Raw genomic sequence first — 19,916 nt, 5'->3', positions numbered from 1 at the left:
TACTGTATAACTTGGCATAACAACATCATACAGTACATTTATGACATATTAAATTGAAAATAGAGTGCTTACATTTCTTGGCTGATTTCTCATTTTAATGACCTACAGTATAATGTTCTGAGAAAAGAATAGGCTTATTGAAATCATTGTTTACATTTTGGTTGGCTGTGCAATACTCCTGGTGCAATAATGTACTGTAAAACTGGTATTATTAACAGTCCCTAATGGCATTGTGCTGGAACCCACCTGCTGTGTATTAATATCAACATCAACAGGGTGTAACGGCAATTAAAACAGCAGATTCTGCCTTTAAAATATTATCATCAGTTTACTGCATCTTAAACTTGCTCCTTGTTATTTGTATGATTCTGGTATACTGCTACAAAAGGATTAAAACAACTAAAGTGCTTAATTGTGAAGATAACAATAACTTATACTCATTACTTTATAAATTACTTTATAGAAACATACGATAATGTACGACAGAGGAGGCCATTTGTCCCATCAATGTTTGTCCAAATTCCAAAAAAGTAACCGGTTGATCCTGTATTATGAGATATCAATATTTTATAAATATGTGTTTATGTACTGTGTGTGTGTGTGTGTGTGTGTGTGTGTGTGTGTGTGTGTGTGTGTGTGTGTGTATATAATATATATATATATATATTATATATATATATATATATATATATATATATATAAAGAAATCTATACAGGCAAAATACAGTTTATTTTGGAACTACTGAAATCTTTAATCACGGCCAAAATCCCCCCTCCCTCATGTGATGGTGTTGAATTTTCCTAAAGTACACATAGAAACAAATGATATCAAATGTATAAAAATCACCTTGCAGGATTTGATTAAAATGTGGTTAACAATTTGCAGGGGTTTTTACAGCATACGTTTGTATCAATTTTTTTTTTTACATTGGTCACAGGAGTACAAAATCCTGGGTTTGAATCATTCAGAAGAAAAAAAAAAACTAAACTAAAACTAGTCATTCATTAGTGCAGATAGCTGTAGCTGGACTGAACTGTGGCAGGATCCTGGTTACTTGGCAGACACATTAGTGATCAGATATTTGACATTCAAGCAATATGCATATTAACAGAATGTTTTTTACAAAGAGGAGGCTATCACATGAAGATACAAAGAGCTGATTTCTTCATCTGGCAAATCCATAAAAGTAGTTCTGGGATGAAAAGTGTTGCTGTGTGAATCGTACTGCGTGCTGCCTGCTGTCCTTCATTAACCCAGGTAACAGGTGGTCCATGCATGAAGTCTGCACTACAGAATAGATAACCCAGACTTGCATGATGTACTGTACAGTAGAGGCATATAATGAAGTCTGGGATGGAAAAAAACCATCCACTTTCCCAAAGGTGCCTGCATAGTTTATAGAAAAAACGAGATTACCTGCAATCCTGACAAGCAGGCCAACCCAATTGTTCTAGAGTAGACTGTTGCTGATTTCACAACAGTTTCATGAATATCAAACCTGATTTTATTTTATTTATAAAAACAAACTTTAATAACACTATGTAACACAATTTTTGTTCCTGGGTAGTAAGTGTTATTTCCCAATTGTTTATGCCTCAAAAGTATAGAAAATGGCTATTATTCCCCACAAACTTTGCTTTTGCGACCAGGACTGTGATATTTCAAAATATCACTATTTCCAATGGGAAAACGGGTAAATTTGTGTCTTTTCGATCACATAAAGTCAGAAAAAAAAAAAAAAACATATGAATCCAAATTAACATGTATTTATATTAAAGTAATACAAAAATGACTACAAAAGATTTAGAAGTGAGTAGTTTTTTTAGATTTACAATTATACTGTAAATACAAAAAAAAAAAAAAAAAAAAAATTGATGTTGAACAATGTTTTTCTGCATGCAAATGTTCCATTAACAAAAACATTAATATCGAACAATATGTTTATTTCTGCATATACATTTTCTATTAACAAAATAATCATTAACGATTTTACAGTAATGCACAATTGAGCAATTTAAACTAGTTCAACATGATACTGAAGAATATTGTGATTCACTTATGTAGAACAACCAACATTGTAGTAAATTTGCATATAGAACAGTTCATAATGGTGTTGAAGGCTGTTGTACTCCAAATACATAGTAGTTTGGTGAAAAATAAAATGCAGTTAAATGCAAATTAAATAATTTAGGACCTTATTTTTTTCAGCAGAAAAATCAGACTTTAGTTATGACACAAAACGCCACAAAGACAGATGGTGAAAAGATATATTTACTTACTTACTGCAGCATGGTAGACTCATGTGGTACTTGGAATTATACAGGACTCCTGAAGACTTGCAATGCGTGAAAGCGACTTTCAATCATTAGACAAAAGCACCTGGTTATTCTTGAGATTTACTGGTAAAAGAAAAGCGTTATCATATTTATTTCTGACATGTACCACTTTTCTTGGTCAACATTTACCAGTAAATCTTAAGATTTCCCAATGTTCTGACTTTTATCTAACATACACACTTTAAAACACTTGTAAAATAAGCCTTTTATACTGTTCTAAATTATAAAGCATACAATTTAATGGCAACTTTTAAAACCATGTCTGTTTACACATACTTTATTCACGTATTTTCTGGAAAAATGTAGATGAGTTATTGGTTATCTGTTATTATTTGCTGCTGTATAAACAGCTCTCCAATCCATCCACAAGCAGATATGTTCGTGATGCACAGTGTTCTTTTTACAGCTTCTTTTCAATAGAATACAGTTTAGTTAGAATGAAATTATACACCAGACAGCTGAGATTTAAGTGTGACGGTTTGTACCTAATCCGTTTGTACTGCATGCATGTCTTTTGAAAGTGTTTAACTGCAAAGCGTTCTCTGTTTTTCAGGGTGTTTTGAGTGCTGCATTAAATGCCTGGGTGGCATTCCTTATGCATCCCTGATTGCTACCATCTTGCTTTATGCTGGGGTGGCACTCTTCTGTGGCTGTGGACATGAAGCACTCTCTGGAACGGTCACCATTCTGCACAACTACTTTGAGGTGGCACGATCTGCTGGGGACACCTTAGATGTCTTTACAATGTGAGTAGTAATGTATCTAATTTATGCTGTATTTGTTAAAATATATTAAATATGCTTACCCATCCCACCACACACACACACACACACACACACACACATACACACACAAGTGTAGTACTTGCTCTTCCTTGCAGCTAAGATATTTTGTTGCTAGTTTTATGAAGCTAAAGCCATTGTTTGATTCCTCTGTACTGAGAGAGGAGGTTTGTAATGGAGTGGGTTCTCCTTCCGTCACATGGTGGCAATCAATCAACCAGGCAGGTGGATAAAGGACTGCAATCTTGTGGAACTGAACATCACTGGCAGTTAGGTAGCTTTGTGCACAAATTCTCCTTAAGAGTTATAGTTCCCAGGTACTGCGTCCGGCTTGTTTTCTACAGACACGTTTTTTTTATTTATTTTGTAATTTAATTTAATAAAAGTGCACCGACCTTGCACTGAATCATATTCCAGCCTGAACTGTGTGATTCCTGCTATTCTGCCTGTGCTCTACTACCCAGGTACACGGACATAACCCTTCCTGTGGGCTTGACAGTGGATGGAGCACACCAATCATGGTAGTGCTGTTCAGTTCAAATTAACAGCAGTTGCATCTGTGTCTACAAAAAGAAGACCAGTTCTGGGCACCTAGGAATGGCTGAAAGGTAGCCTAGCCTATCAAAATACATTAACAGTATAAACAGGTAGAAGGTACTGCATTTAGAAAGGGGTTCAATTGAAGACACAGGTTTCATACAGTGGGAATCAACAGTTTTGGTTTCCTTTGCACTGCCCTTTATAAAAACAAATTAAACATTTCAAATATTTCTGGGACATTGCTGACATTGTATTTAAAGATCTGTGAGATTTTTGCCAGTAAGCAATATTTTTTTTTATTCTATATAAAGAGAATAACTCTGATCCATTTTACCAGAGCTGGTACATGTTTTGAAATGCATGCTGTATTGGCTGAATAACAACTGAAGCTATCATGTAGATATTTTTTACCTCTGTATGGTAATGGTTCACAGAGCTGGGTGGCTCGACAGTAATTAGCAGACATTTAAATATGTTTTTTTATTGTTGTTGTATTTTAATGCTGTTGACAATTAAAGAATAACATTCTTTTTTTGAAACCATTACATATGCTAAGTTTTAATAAAAAATAATCAGTTTGGGTATTTCTTATAAACAAATCAAAATTACTGTATGCCAAAAGATTGACTTAAACTCCTGGTCACACTAGAGCCTCATATTCGCTCACGGCATTCAGGTCTTGACTTTGCCATCGAATTCACTTAGCCGTTGTAATCTTTTAATTTGTAGCTTTCTTAATAATAACTTAGTGATATTGGTTTAATATTTAGTTTTATGCATTTGTATGTATTGATATATGCATTCATATATGTGTATGTGTTTTTGTGTATGAATTATATTTCACATTTCTCCATTGTTATTGTACAATGTTTTATAAATGTAATTTTGCTTTTGTGTTGTACAGTAACACAGGTTTTAAAGTAGAGAATTGTAACTATTTGACTTCATACAGTACATCTCCGGGCACTGAATGTATATTTTTAGAGGGATGTCTATAAAACAATAATGTGTCTTTTGATATATTAATTCACTCCTGGATATATCTATGTTTTTTTTAAAGGTTTGGGTGGAGAAAGAGGAATGAATAATCCACACAGTCATAGCATCCAGGAACAGGGCGAGTTGTTTTACATCTACTGTGATACTAGCTCTGCTCTGCGATATATATATATATATATATATATATATATATATATATATATAATATATATATATATATATATATATATATTTTCCTAGGTAAGCAACCCTTTCCAATAATATAGTCATCTAGATTCACAAGAGGAAAAAAGAGTGCAGTTTAATTTTCATTCTGAGAACCCTAAGTAATATTGTAATCTCTTTTTAGAAATGTCTTTAATTCTGCAGTACCAAGTAAAACAAAAAATGTTGCTACACACAATGTATCAAACATAGAATACTAGAAAAATGAACAAGCAAACATACAGTATGTTTTTAAAAAATCTATATTTTCTTTAGTTGATTGTTATTTAGTTTTATAAAGCATGGTAATGGTTTATAAGGCATGTTATAAGGTGTGATAACAGCATTGCTTGTTTTTTACGTTTTTCCTTTCACATTGACCTTGACCTCAGTTGTAACTCGCTTGTGGGTGATCAGTATGTATGCTAACTCAGCTGTGTGACATTTAATAAAATAAGAAGGTGCCACTGCTTTGATGAATTATTCCTTTCTGTTTTGTAAGGTGGGGGGAGGGGGTATCCCCTACTGTGATCTATATATCACACATGCATTTGTGTATGACTGATCTCTTTTTCTTTTTTTTTTTTTTTTGGTTTCAATAGTATATATTAGAGAAAAAAAAATAGAACTAAATACATAATACAGACCACAAAAATTTTTAAATTATACAGCATTGTATATGATTTTAGAGATGTAATCGGGCTGCCCATGTTGGATGGCGTGAACGAGCAATACAGTCAGCTGACTCACCTTGCTGGCATTGTGACTGCTTTATATTTTTACCATATTAATATCACTGAATTCTTATTCTGTAGGATTGATATCTTCAAGTATATCATCTATGGTGTGGCAGCAGCTTTCTTTGTTTATGGGATTCTGCTGATGGTGGAGGGATTCTTCACAACAGGTGCCATTAAAGATCTCTATGGAGACTTCAAAATTACCACATGTGGCAGATGTGTTAGCGGCTGGGTAAGTGCAATATGTAGACGCAGCGTGTTTGAATAATGTGATAATGAATACAGGCTAATCTATTTTTACCAATTTAATGTGACAGATAATGGAATAACTTGATTTTTTTTTTTTTTAAACACCATATTAACACCTTCTTAAAGGTTGTTTAATGAAAAAAAATCAATTTCACCCCAATGCTGTATTTGTTTTGTATTTTTTGCATAACTTAATAACATTTTATATTATATTAACTCTGCTCTGTGTATTACATGTTAGAATAATACAATTAGTTTCTACTGAATATGAATTGTATGGAGATATAAAAGTGATACGAAATGACCAAACCGAACAAATCCAGACCAATGTCAGCTTTCTAATTGTTCAGGATTCTCACATGTTACAAAAATATAAATTACAGACTCTATATTTTCCCTTGTTATAGATTAACACATATTTTGGTCGAAAAGATGAGTTTTAGACTTGTAGTTTTGCGCCATAAATTACAGGGCTCAAACTGCTATTTACATTTCACTTAGATTATTTTTCAGCTGTTGAGACTAATTTGTAAGTGCAAATATGATAGTTATTTTGACCGCAAACGCGAGGGATTTAACTAAACAGTTATCAAATCAGTTTAACCGTGTTTGACACACTTAAAAACAATATGTAAAATGAGCCTGATTACAAAGGAACATTTGGTGTTATGTTAAGGGACAAAAAGGGCAATAATAACGGCATCTGCCCAACCAGCAAAAAAAAAAAAAAAGTATGCTAGAGTCTTACAGATACTGCTAGAAGAATAGAAATGAATTATGACAATATGAGCCGAAGCAGCTGCAGTGGTCTCTGCCCATCTCTTATACACAGTAGAATTAAAGCAGGGGTTTTCAACCTGTGGGTAGGGACCCACCAGTGGTCACAAGCCATGCTCAGGAGACGGTCTCCAGAATGTTTGACTAGTCGGATTAGGAAAAAAGAAAATGTATTTGAATACTCAGACAATGATTCAAGAGGAAGATAGTATATCATTAAATATTTTGGCAATGCTAGACCCTGCATTGGTTTGCTTACCTCGAGTAATGGGGAGGAGCTTGCACAATGATTCAACATTGCACAGTACTGTCATGCACTGTCTGATCAATCCCCATGGGGCTGATTGTACTACAGGCATCTGATCCTGGAACCAGGCTCCAATCTTGCTCATGTGACATATTGGGTTTTACTAAAAGGATAAGTGCTGAATCTGATCCTACTTCCAAGCAGGATCAGTCGGATCAGAGCTTGATTGAACGTTTTTGAATGGAGGAACATCAACTCCAATGGCTTATTCATAGACTGAAAGACAAGAGTGTATTTTTCGATCGGCAAAAGTCTCTTCAGGTTTACTGCATTATAGCATGCTGCAATCCTTTAGTTGTGCTTCAAATAATATATAGTAAACTGAAATAGGATAGCCATTCTATTTTGTATGCACAGACAGTATATATTTGCATAATGTCCTGTTGCAGATTAGGCTTATTCTAATATTCATTTTCTCCCCAAAAAAACCCCCACTTTGGTACAACTATAACACATATTGTTAAATGAGCCAAATATGTATTTGCCAAAATATGTAACCAGTTCTAAAGAAAGATTCGACTTCATATGTTTTAACTTTCTATTTTTTGGCCAGCACTAGAAAAAACTGAAAATAAACAAATAAAGAGATTTCCATGACAAAATGACTACCTATTTAAACCTGTTTTACTCTGAAAAAAAATATTTTAAACAGCGTGTGTAAAATAAACAGCGCTTGTGAAAATAAATTGGAGCTGACATGCCTGACAAGCGCTGAATAAATGGACCGCTAAGGGTTAAACTGTGCACCACACATGTTTGCTTCTCATTGATCAGTTTCCCTAGTTACAGTGGGTGCAGCTCCAGGATCGGATCAAGATTGAAGATCAGTGGAACCTGATCCAGATCCGCGTAGTGAAACGCCTTCTCATGATCCGGCTCCAGTGAGCCCGGACCCTATCCCATTTTTTGATCTCGTTAACACAATCAGCCCCAGTAACGTTAATTGTGCACACTGACTGTTTACTATCGGCCAGTAATACAGCAATTTTAAATTTAACAAAATTCAGTATAGGAGGTTTGTGAAATGACTGAAACCTCCAACAACTTCATGTCAGAGTGATGTAAGTGATTCAGAATCTCAACTGCTGGAGGCTTTAAAAAGCGATAGCTACAGGTAAAAAAAAAAAAAGAGGCCGGTCTTGAGAAAATTCGATGAGATACACAAAGGATGGCTTTATGAAGAAAGATTTGGGTGATTACAGTGTTCCACAGTGCATCATTTGTTATGAAGTTCTGGCAGAAGAAAGTATGATGCCATCAGCGCTTCAGAGACATCTGTTTACGAAGCTGAAGAATCTGCACAATACAGCAGAAAAGTTTGTTTTTCCAACATGCATAGATATATTCAAGACAATGTTCAACCAGAAGACTGCAGCGGAATTAAAAAAAAAGATTATTCTTTCTGATAATACAGTTCAGTAAAGAATTGAAGATATGTCTCATGACGTAAGGAAAAAACAGAGTGATAGGCTTAGAGTATCTAAAAATGTTTGCGTTGAAGCTGGACGAAAGCACAGATGTTGCTAATTCCATGCAGTTAATGGTTATTGTGTGTTATTGTTGTGCTGAAGATATAGTTGAGGGTTTTTGGTTTTGTGAAGAACTCGAAGGAACGACAAAAGGAGAAGACTATTCAACTTGCTTGGCAAATATATAAAACCTAAATCACTTGATTGGGACAAGTGTGTGGAAGTGTGCACTGACGGAGCTGCATCGATGACAGAAAAATATAGGGTGTCACAGCACAAATGCAGGCAGTTGCTCCAAAAGCCATTGCAGCGCAATGCTTCATTTACCGCCAAGCACTGGTTTAAAAAACAATGGAACCAAATCTACACAAAGTATTGAACACTGCTGTAAAAATAATAAACTTCATTAAATCCGGAACTCATCACACTCACTTGTTCCGCTTACTCTTTGAGGAAATGGGGTCAGAGTATTGTGGCCTTCTGTACCACTCAGAAGTGTGCTGGCTGTCACACAGAAAGATTCTTACTCAGCTGTACAGTCTTCACACAGAAGTTAAGATATTCTTGGATGAGCAAAAATCTAATTATGCTCCTGACATGGAAAATTCGTTGTGGTTGTCTCAATTAGCTTACCTAGCTGATATTTTCTGCATCTTAAATTAGTTGAATTTGTCGCTGCAAGGGAAGAATACATCTGTTCTAATTTACATGGACAAAATAAAAGCATTCCAAGCAACATTAACATTGTGGCCTAAATGCGTCAGCAAATAACATTTAAAACAAAAATGCAGATGTTAAGAAACAAATACTTACATACCTTGTTGCCTTGAGAAGCAACATGAATGAATATTACCCAGAGATAACATGCGAAAAGATGGACTGGTTTCAAAATCTGTTTCATCAGTTGGCCATGTTTCACTTAGAAGACAATACAATCAAGTAGTGTGAACAACTTTATATAGAAACACTACACCATATATGACATTAAGCCCCAGGATAGCTTAAGTTTTTGTTCTTTTTTTTACTAAGCAACAGTTAATTTTTCGAAAATATAAATATATTACAGTAGATATGTGCACAATCATTTGTATAGGATGTACTTTTCTGCTTTCTGTCAATAATTTTATGCAATGAGAATATGACCCTTAGTCTGGTTCCTGAAAGGAGTTGTTGACATTTAGAAGCACAAGCCTCAAAATTCCCTACTTGGTTATTGGCAACAAACCTCTCAGGATATAGTCATAGAAATCTTGGCAGTGATACCCATAAAGGAGCTTGAAAATAAATTTATTTTGAGAATTGTAAAAAGCAGACTCATACAGAAATTGATAACAAAAACAACAACAAAATAGCGTGCAGAGTAACACAGGTAGGGGTAAGCAGACATTTTATGACCACTGAATTTGACATTTTAGTGAACAAGAAAAAAAGAAAAAAGTATTTTCAAACACAAAAATGCACTCCCTATTTTGAACCTCTGTGGCCGGCTTTACCTATTAGATAATTCACAGCCACTGCTATGACTGCTGTGACAACTGCCACTGTTAGTAGTAGTAAGAGACATAATCTATTAGAAGCAACAGTTTATTAATACATGTACTCGTGCATGAATTGCTGTGTGCACCAGCCCTAATTCAAGGAAAGTCTATGTAAAGTCTGTAGTGTATTAGTTAGGTGCTTACACTTTCTATGTTTGTTTATAAACACCTACCTGTGTCTTTTTTATTGCTAATTACAGTTCATCATGCTGACCTACATCTTTATGCTGGCCTGGCTTGGTGTCACAGCTTTCACCTCTCTACCAGTCTTCATGTACTTCAATATCTGGACAATCTGCCAGAATACCACTGTTGTTGAAGATGTCAACCTGTGCTTGGATCTCCGTCAGTTTGGTATGTAAATACATAGTGCATCATAAGGCGATGAGTCAGAAATTCCCTTCCCAGTTAGTTAATGTCAACAGAAAATATTCTGTGATTTCAAACTGTGTATCCAACGCCAGCACTGGTTGACACAGACGAGGAGTACACTATTTAGTACAGATAGCATTTGCATTGGCTGAGAAAAGCTAAGTAGTTATTACAAGTTTGCCTTTTTTTCCTAATAAATAGGTCTAGATCGAATTAAAATGTTGTATAAAGTGTATGCTTCGGTATAAATAAAAAATGTGAGACATCATGAACTAGGCAGAAACATTATTAAGCATCCCTATACAGTAAATGTGATTCTGCCACCGCTCCAAATTCAACTGCTAATGTCTCATGCACTATGTGAGATGCCAACTGATGTATTATGTTAATGCGATTCTTTGGTTTCTCGATGATAATTCTTTGAGATACTTGTTGCATTCTCTAGGTCAAATTTAATAGACGGTATCATATAATAAAAAAATAAACCTGTTTGCCAGTCTGATATCTCTGATCTTTGTACATTTATATAAAACATTTATTTTTAAAACAGGGTTGTACAATTGTGGTCAAGTGGTTGTAGAAAAGGGCTTGTAACCATGAAGTCTCTGGTTCAAATCCCAGTTCAGCTACTGACTCACTGTGATCCTGAGCAAGTCAGTTAACTTCCTCGTGCTCCGTCTTTTGGGTGAGATGTTCTTGTAAGTGACGCTGCAGCTGATGCATAGTTAACACACCCTAGTCTCTGTAAGTAACCTTGGATAAAGGCATCTGCTAAATAGACAAATTATTGTATTCAAGTAAATAAACAAATAAAAACAAAACCATAAATCAAAGAAGTGGCTGTTTAAGGCAAGGTGAAGAGTTTTAACTAACCCCCAATCAGTTAGTCATCACAATGACCAGAACAGAGAACTGATTTCCTTGAGTTCCAGATTGAACTGAGGAGCTGTCTTCCTGATCGTCCTTACTACACTGGCCAGGCTAAATTGGCAATCAACCATCTTATTTAGCTTGACCACTTTATCACATGTTCTTTTTATGATTTTTATCCCTTCCTGTCCAAAACCTCACTAAATATTTACACTATAGTAGTCTGTCATGTATCCGACTGTGATGGGACCAGAGCAAGGGCATATATGTAAAAAGTCAGATAAATTAATCCTGTTTTAAATACCATTATACACAGCTGTAATAATGACTGTACTCACACAATTATTGTTTTCAGATTCACCGTTTATTAGGGAGCTCCCCTAAATCCCTTGTTTAGAAAGATACAGGGTATTAATGATTGTGACAGAGTAGCCATCTGCTGTGTGGGTGCGCGCATTCGCTGCAGAGTGACAGGCAGGAGATTGAGACGAGGTTGAAGTTGATACGCCCTGCAAGCAAACAGGACTTATTTACATATCAACACACTGAACAGCTCACCTGACACTACCAGTAATGGCAGTGCATGTAGTACATACAATATAGTGTTGGAAAACTTTGGTAGGATCTACAATCTCTGAACTAATCTTTGTTCAATAATAAACAAACTCCGGCTGCTTGCCCGGCTGTCGTCGGTTCCGACTTGCTTACTCACACTTCGGTATCCAACCCTGGTTCTCTCTCACGCTCTCCCTCACACACACACACACACACACACAAACACACACATGCGTTGGTGAATTTCAGCTTCTTTAGCCTAGTTGGCTTAGTTTTGCAGCAGCCCTGAGGTGATAAATTCAACCATTTTATACTTGATGCCCCGAACAAACCGACCTGCTGATTAGATTCCCCACTTGGGAATCACTCACAGTAGGCAGGCTCTCCCAGGAGTGTCAGGTACTTAATTAATTACAATAAATACACACTATTTACAATATACATTTACACAAAAAACCCTCTTCATGCGCAGGGCTCCTGCCCTGCCACAGTGCTCCTGCCCTGCCACAGTGCTGTATACACTCACATTAGTGTTGGATAATTTACACAGTATCAAAATGCATAGGTTTACAAAAAAATTAAAATACACTGTAAGCACAACTCTCTTTCGCTTTCGTGTAGCCATTTTGCATTAGCGCTGTACATATGGGTGACATTGCTGAAGAGCTTGATCATGGTAGATAAACAGTCAGAATACTTTTAGAGGCTGGCTTCAAAGTTGGCTGTGAAAAAAAAGAAAGGGAAAAGCAGGAGATAAAACATTAAGTTCTGTTACAACAGAGCTGTTTCAGTCAAGTTTCAATACAGGTAAAAGTGCTGTCCATTCCTCCTCCCCTTGATGATTTGTTTTTGTTCACAACAGAAAATCTAGTTGCAAATATCTGAACCTATTTGAAACTTGGATTTTTGTACTTACTTCCTTTTGTTTATGTTTAAGGAATTGTAACTATTGGAGAGGAAAAGAAGGTCTGCACAGGTTCGGAAAATTTCTTCAAGATGTGTGAATCAAATGAGGTCAGTCTTGGTACTGTTCAATGAGACTCAACATTAAACACTCAAGCCTGTGTTATCTTTCTTTTAGATAACTTTCTATGCATTTTTTTTCAAGGGGCAGTGAATTACAGTTCATTAGACATACGTGGACACAGATTTAGGAACAGAGCAGTGAAATGCATTTAAAAAAGAAAGACCAACCCTACTGTGACGAACAGTTGCGAACCCTTTGCTTTTGTTAATAACTACAATACTTTTGTGCATTGGTGCAATAGACTAAATGCTGGTTGAAACTTCAAAACACTATAATAAATAATATTCATGTCTACTTGTCCTCATAGTACACTTGCCTTTAGTAAGATTCACCATTAAAACATTTTTACAAAATTTTGAATTAAGATTTTGGGTAATATTGGTATAGCATCTGTACCAGGGGACACAATCACCACACCCACTTTTATTAGAGGACCCAGCAGTTCTTTACAACATACTGTATCAAATGTATAGTATACAGTGCCTAATTCACCACTTGTATATGCTTGCTTACTTATTTTAACCCTTCTCATGCTGTTTGTTCTGTGGATTATTATGACAGATTTTTCTTCTTCACAGCTCGACCTGACCTTCCATTTGTTTATTGTTGCACTTGCTGGAGCCGGAGCAGCAGTCATTGCTATGGTAAGCACTGCAAATCTATTGGCTTTGTTATCTCACAGCATTGATTAGGTTTAAACTGTGGTCATGACATACACAGATAAAAGTGCTCAATTAATATTTCACAGTGCTCTGAATCCATAAAGATACAGTACGCTTTTGATTGTGAAAATTCATAGAGAAACGCAATTCAAATTAGTCACTGCAGTAACAATAACAGTAAATGATAATACTGTGGTTGTACTTTTATTTTATATATTCAGAGCTGAATTTAAATGTTCTAATAATTATTAGTAATACAATATGCAGTTTAAAATAGGAGTATTATGTGTGTTTTGATCCTTCTCAAGTTACAAAAAGGAAAGCTGAAGAAGTGATTATGCAACCCACATTACTTAAAATATTTTGAAGGAATGTAAAGTACAAAGCCAAATCTTACAAAACCCTTTTTCCCAGAAGGTTGACCCTTACCCTGCTAATTGCTATTTGCGATTTATCTGAAAAATAAAGAAAAATATGTAATCAAAAAACATGTATCCCTAAAAATGATCTAATGTGACATACAACCTTAGTGTTGGTGGTGTTACAGTTTCAGATAAAGAGTTGTTTAAATATTTAGGCACACTGGGAAATATAATGCCTTTGATTCCAGAGAGACACTCTGCTTTAAAAATAGACTGCACATGGTTGTCATAGAAACTAAATAAAGAAAGGGCACAGGCTTTTCAAAACAACACTTAGCAATCCTGAGGAATCTTGTTCCAAGAAGGAAAATGCAGTTGGTTGATAAGACTGATTGCTTATTTAACATGTGATTGGTGGTTCTATTTATGTTTCACTGGATTCTGTCATTTTAACAGTAAATTAAAAAATATATAAATAATTTCTGTAAAATACTTTGAAACACCTATAAATATAGTGCATAATTCTTAAATTACTAGAAACATTCAAGACAAACCATACATGCATGTTAATATATTTTTTTTTGGTTTATGATCATTTACATAATAGTAAAGGGTGTTCCCTTTCACTTCAAAGACGACCACCAACAACATTAGATATGGGATATGCCTGCCTATTGGTAGGTATTTTCTGAACATTCTATAACAGAGCTGCCAATAGGCCCCTTCCTGGGATGACGCCCTCGGTCCCGCCTTTCAAGACGGTCAGGTATGATCCTCTGTGTTGGTATCTGAGCGTATTGTGAAAAAGAGCTCTGCATGCAATGCTTGGGCGTCCAACACGAAATGGAGGCCATGGGCAGAGAGGACTTCTGTGATTTGAGGACATGCTTTCTTTAGCGGCCTCCTGGGATGAAGACTCAGAGGTGGAGGAAGACAAGGAGCCAGCACCATCGACTGTGGTGGAACTTAGCCAAAGATTGCCTGAGAGACTAGTTTACCGCCATTACCCAGCTCCATGCCGGCATTAATGGGGAGCATTGCAAATTTTTTGCAGATTCCCTTGGACAACACTGGCAGTGGCCCGCCTGTCCATTTTTTGGATGCAGGCAGTAGTCTCTGTACTCTAAGAGGAAGTGGCCGCTTTGCTATGTAAGCAAGCCATTCGTCTCGTAGACCCCTCCTCCTGCAGGTGGGGTTCTACTCGAGATATTTTCTAGTACCCAAGAAGGACGCTAGCTTTCTCCCCATCTTAGATCTAAGATTCCTCAACAAGTTCGTGACTGGTTCAACACCGGGACACATTCCCATTTGTTCTGAGCACAGGAGGTACCTTCACTTCGCCTTTCATGGAAGTGTTTTCAAGTTCTCTGTGTTGCCGTTCGGCCTCTCCCTGGCTTCTTGTACATTTTCAAAGTGTGTTGACGCTATTGGCCCCCTTGTGGTTGCAGCACTAAACTATTTCGATGACTGGCTGATTTGTGCTTATTCGTGAGAAGGAGCAGTGGTCCACACAGCAATGTGTCGCAGCATTTGGCGAGGCTGGGCGTAACCATCAACAATGCAAAGAGTCTGCTTATACCGATGCAGTGCACAACGTACTTGGGGCTCCAGCTGGACTCCAGTATGATGCACGCATACCTGTCAGATGACAAACTAGCAGCTACTCAGGGTTGCCTGGATCGCCTCAGTCAGAAGAGAGGGACTCTCTGGCATCCGGAACCTTGCAAGTTCCAATTATGGGTCTGGTCCCTGAAGGGATTGCTGGCTATCAACAGGGATCAAAGGTCCCCTTGGTGCGGTTCCAAAAACTGTTGGGTCTGGTAGCCACAGCTGTGTTGAGCTGGGTCTATTACGCATGCGCCAGCTCCAAGCGTGACTCAATGCGTTCCGCTTACACCCCAAGCACGACAGACACCGTCGGCTGACAGTGTCTCACACATGCTCTGCGGCCTTACAATGGTGGAGGAAGCCCTCTCAACTGTGCGGGGGTGTATGGGTGGAATGGTGCTAACTTGCCAAGTGGTGGTGACAGTCGCCTCCAACTTGGGTTGGGGGGCGGTCTGGGAAGGCAGGGGAGTCAGCGGCACCTGGTCGGGCCATTGGACAGCCCTGCATATAAATATGCTACAGCTGCAGGCTGTTTTCCTGGCTTTCCAGCACTTCTTTCCAGTGTTGCACGGAAAACATGTGCTGGTCCAAACGAACTGCACATCAGTGGTGGCGTATGTCAACCACCAAGGCAGCCTATGGTCCCCGGGGTTACACTGCATCACCTTCTGGCTTCTGATTTGGGCACAACAGAACCTGCTGTCACTACTGGCGATGCATCTTCCCTGAGTGGTGAATTGGGCAGCGGACCTCCTGTCGAGAGAGGGTGCACATCCGTCAGAGTGGCAACTCCACCTGCAGGTGGTGGAGTGCATTTGGGAATGGTTTGGGAAGGTGCATGTCGATCTCTTCACCTCGGTGGAGACGGCACCACCACTCCCTCCACCACTTCGGCAGTCCACTCAGCGTTGACACCCTAGCCCAGGACTAGCCCAGGATGCTCCCATTGCTCCCAGCCTTCTTGGAGATGGTCCAGTTAGAGAAAGTGACAGTTCTCCTAGAGGCCCCTCGATGGCCCAGCTAAATCTGCTTCTCAACCCTATGCCAGTTCATAGAAGGCCAGCCCTGGGTGATCCCGCTTCGCCTGGATCTCCTCAGTCAGGCGAGAGGCACTCTCTGGCATCTGGAACGTTGCAGGTTCCAATTAGGGGTCTGGCCCCTGAACAGGATTGCTGGACAGCCCTAGGGCTATCAGACGCGGTTGTACATACTCTGCAGAGCGCTAGGGCAGACTCCACTAGGTCACTGTGCGCCTATAAGTATTTCTAAAATTGTTATCTGACTAGAAGTTATGACCCAGTTTCTTGCCCAATGCCGGTTATCTTGCACAAACTTTCTTGCATGAAATTTCTGCACAAACTGCTTGATGCTGGTAGGTCACCTTCCACATTGAAAGTGTATTTAGTGGCTATCTCTGTGTGCCATGCCCCCAAAGATTCAGTATCTCCGGGAGCTGATTTTTTGGCAACCCGGTTTCTCAAGGGCGCTTAGCGGTTATGCCCTGCTAGGAGTGGAGCCTTAATGTTGTACTGGAGGCTCTTATGAAGGCCCCTGTTTGAGCCTATACACTCCGTAGAGTTAAAGTATCTGTCTATGAAGACAGCCTTCCTCTTGGCTATCACCTCTGCTAAGCAGGTCAGTGAGTTGCAGGGAATGCCGGTGTATAGCTCATGTATGTGTATTTGGGTCAATGGCAGCAGGGTTTCACTGCATACAAACACTGCTTTCCTCCCCTAGGTGATTACAACCTTCACATGAATCAATCTGTGGAATTGGAGTCTTTGCATCCACCTCCGTTTGCTTCGGAGGATGATAAGAAATTGAATTTCCTCTGCCTGGTGCGGGCATTGAGGTGTTACGTGGATAGGACAAGAGCGCTGCATCATACTGACCAGCTCTTTGTCTGTCATGGTATATGGCCCCTAGGACAGCCCCTCTCAAAGCAGCAACTGTCACATTGGATTACGGACACAGTCTGTATAACAGTGCTGGCTTACCCCCACCTGGGAGAGTAGCTGCGCACTCTACTAGAGGGTTGGCTACTTCTTTGGCCCACTTCTGAGGGTCCTCGCTGTCCGATATATATATGTACATCAGCTAGCTGGGCTACACCACATACATTCTCCAGGTTCTACCACTTGAATGTGATAGATCCTTCTTTACCTTCAATAGGCACGAGGGTCCTTGAGGCTGCACGCTTGCACTGCTAACGTTCGGTTATACGGTTCTGATGCGTCCCTCGTATGCTGCCATTCCTTCATCCTTGTGACGGCTCTGGTATACATTATCCCATAATTAATATTGTTGGTAGTCGTCTTCAAAATTGAAAGGGAACGTTAGGTTACTTACCGTAACCCTCGTTCCCTGAAAGAGAAGACCACCACCAACCGCGAGGTCGCATCGGTCGCCCTCACGGGTTCGATGCAAAAAGAGAAATGGCTTCCTCAGTATGATGGTTTTAACCCCTCGGTAGCCAGGACCGAGGGCGTCATCCCAGGAAGGGGCCTATCGGCAGCTCTGGTATAGAGAGCTCAGAAAATACCTACAAATAGGCAAGCATATCCCTTATGTAATGTTGGTGGTGGTCATACTGCCTCTACTGTATACTGTGGGCAAACACACATTATTTGTAATAGCAGTTGCATAAGTTGTATATACTAATCATTTTATCTATTTTCTAAGATCACCCTGAACATTAGGCTTGTCAACTGATTATTAGATTAAACCATGAATACAGTAATTTACTAAATTCCCTTTGGATTACAGAAATGGTTTGGAAATTCAAATAATTTTAAAAGCACACTTGCACATATATTTTGTCTGCTAACAACTGATAACACAAGTGTTGCATTTCCAACTAGAAGCCATTGGAACTGGAATCAAATCCATATTTAAAATGATATTGTATTAAATGTACCACATAAACTTGTAATAAATTAAAAGCTGATGGTTAAATCAATAAACCCAAGTACCTCAATACCACAATTAAATCAGCTGTTATGGTGAAACTTTAACAAGGTCCCTGGAAGGAACCTGATATGAAAAGGAGATTGTCTATTGCCAGCAGGACAGCCTGCATTGAAAACTACATTTGTGAGATCCCCTGAGGAGAGGAAATGTTAAAGCTACAGCATAATGCCTGAGTAACAAGGGTGGAAAGGCAATCAATTGTCCAAGACAGGTGCACTGACTAAATACCAGGATGCACAGCCCTGTCCCAGCATTTAATACAAGGCTGACTGACACCTTCTGTTTAGCCTTATGAGAAAAAAGAGTTGCAATTACCAAAGAGCATGTTCTCTAAAACCCAACCCCTGTGCACAAGGTCAAGAATCAATACACTGCTAATCCTTCTTAACCAACCTCCAATGTGGCAAGCATTTTGCTTATCAGTCACAGCTGCAATTCACCTCAGTGTGTATCTGAAAAAATGAAATTACTCATTCTAATAAGTAGTAGCTGTCAGCTCAGCTCAATAAAATACTGTGATCAAAATATTTGGTGAATCACACCCACAAAACCTATTTTGCTACAGAAATGTTGGCAGCCGGTTGCAATATATGAAGTATGTATTGCTAAGGGAAATTTTTTTTTCATACATGAAGAACGCATAATAAAGGGATCACAAATATTTGCGGCTTTACAGTATATTGCAACATAAGAGAATGGTGATCTTTGGGAGTCCTATTTATTTTTCAGTACATTTTTAGGAAATATTTTGTAATGAGAAATTCTGTAATGCAGATTTTATTTCAGTTTTGTACACTATGTAATGGATATTCTGCCAGGGGCTGATGAGTTAATAATGCCGGCATCAACATGTACTTACATCTCGACTACAGAGATTGCTCTTTAGTTGAATGGTGAAACAGTTGTCTTAGAACTGTATGGTTTGCATCAAGACCTTGCCTTTTCATTCAATTCTATAGGCTGAGATGCCAATTCATTAAAGTACTTGGCTCTTTGTTTCATGTTGTATAATAATGTGAGGCATAATATTAAAAACTACATTGTTGGACCACAACACAGTGAAGTTTACTGATAAAAAAAACAAACAAAACAAAACAAAAAAAACACAATTGAGGTAGACTATATACTTTACCTTTTTTTTACTGCATTCTGAAGATCAGGGAATAAAAGGTAATTCGGCTGTGTTCTTAATGTTGAGTAAAAGTATATATATATATATATATATATATATATATATATATATATATATAATTGGAAAACAAGTATCTGCTGAATACATACATGTTACATATTACTGTAGCAACACTCCTCCAAGTGGTAAACTGTGGTATTCAAAGTTTTGTTTCCCATTAATGCAGAACAGTGACTGGTTCTTTGTTACTGTAAAGCAGTTTTGCAGTGATGAAGTGAAAGTAAATGTACTGTCTTCTAGCCTTCTCAGGATAATCAGTAACTGTGGTATTGTTGCATTCTTTCTTATGCTCATGACTAACATTTTTTGATTAAACAGAATTATTTAGTTCTGCTTTGTGTCAAAAAGAAGCATTT

General features: G+C 38.0%; 1 protein-coding gene across 3 annotated transcripts in view; it reads left to right on the top strand.

Moving 5' to 3' along the window:
- LOC121297332 (neuronal membrane glycoprotein M6-a-like) overlaps positions 1-19,916 on the top strand; it is a 76,308-nt gene that overhangs the window by 54,871 nt on the left and 1,521 nt on the right. For all 3 annotated transcript variants that reach the window (XM_041223605.1, XM_041223595.1, XM_041223609.1), the window contains exons 2-6: positions 2,891-3,083; positions 5,678-5,834; positions 10,143-10,296; positions 12,677-12,753; positions 13,345-13,410. In XM_041223605.1, the coding sequence (XP_041079539.1) occupies positions 2,891-3,083; positions 5,678-5,834; positions 10,143-10,296; positions 12,677-12,753; positions 13,345-13,410 (647 nt within the window). The remainder of the gene's footprint in view (positions 1-2,890; positions 3,084-5,677; positions 5,835-10,142; positions 10,297-12,676; positions 12,754-13,344; positions 13,411-19,916) is intronic.

Source organism: Polyodon spathula, chromosome 2 (genome assembly GCF_017654505.1).
Source record: "Polyodon spathula isolate WHYD16114869_AA chromosome 2, ASM1765450v1, whole genome shotgun sequence".
NCBI lineage: Eukaryota > Metazoa > Chordata > Actinopteri > Acipenseriformes > Polyodontidae > Polyodon > Polyodon spathula.
Note: the sequence above shows the minus strand (reverse complement) of the source record. Positions and strands in the feature narration are given on the sequence as shown.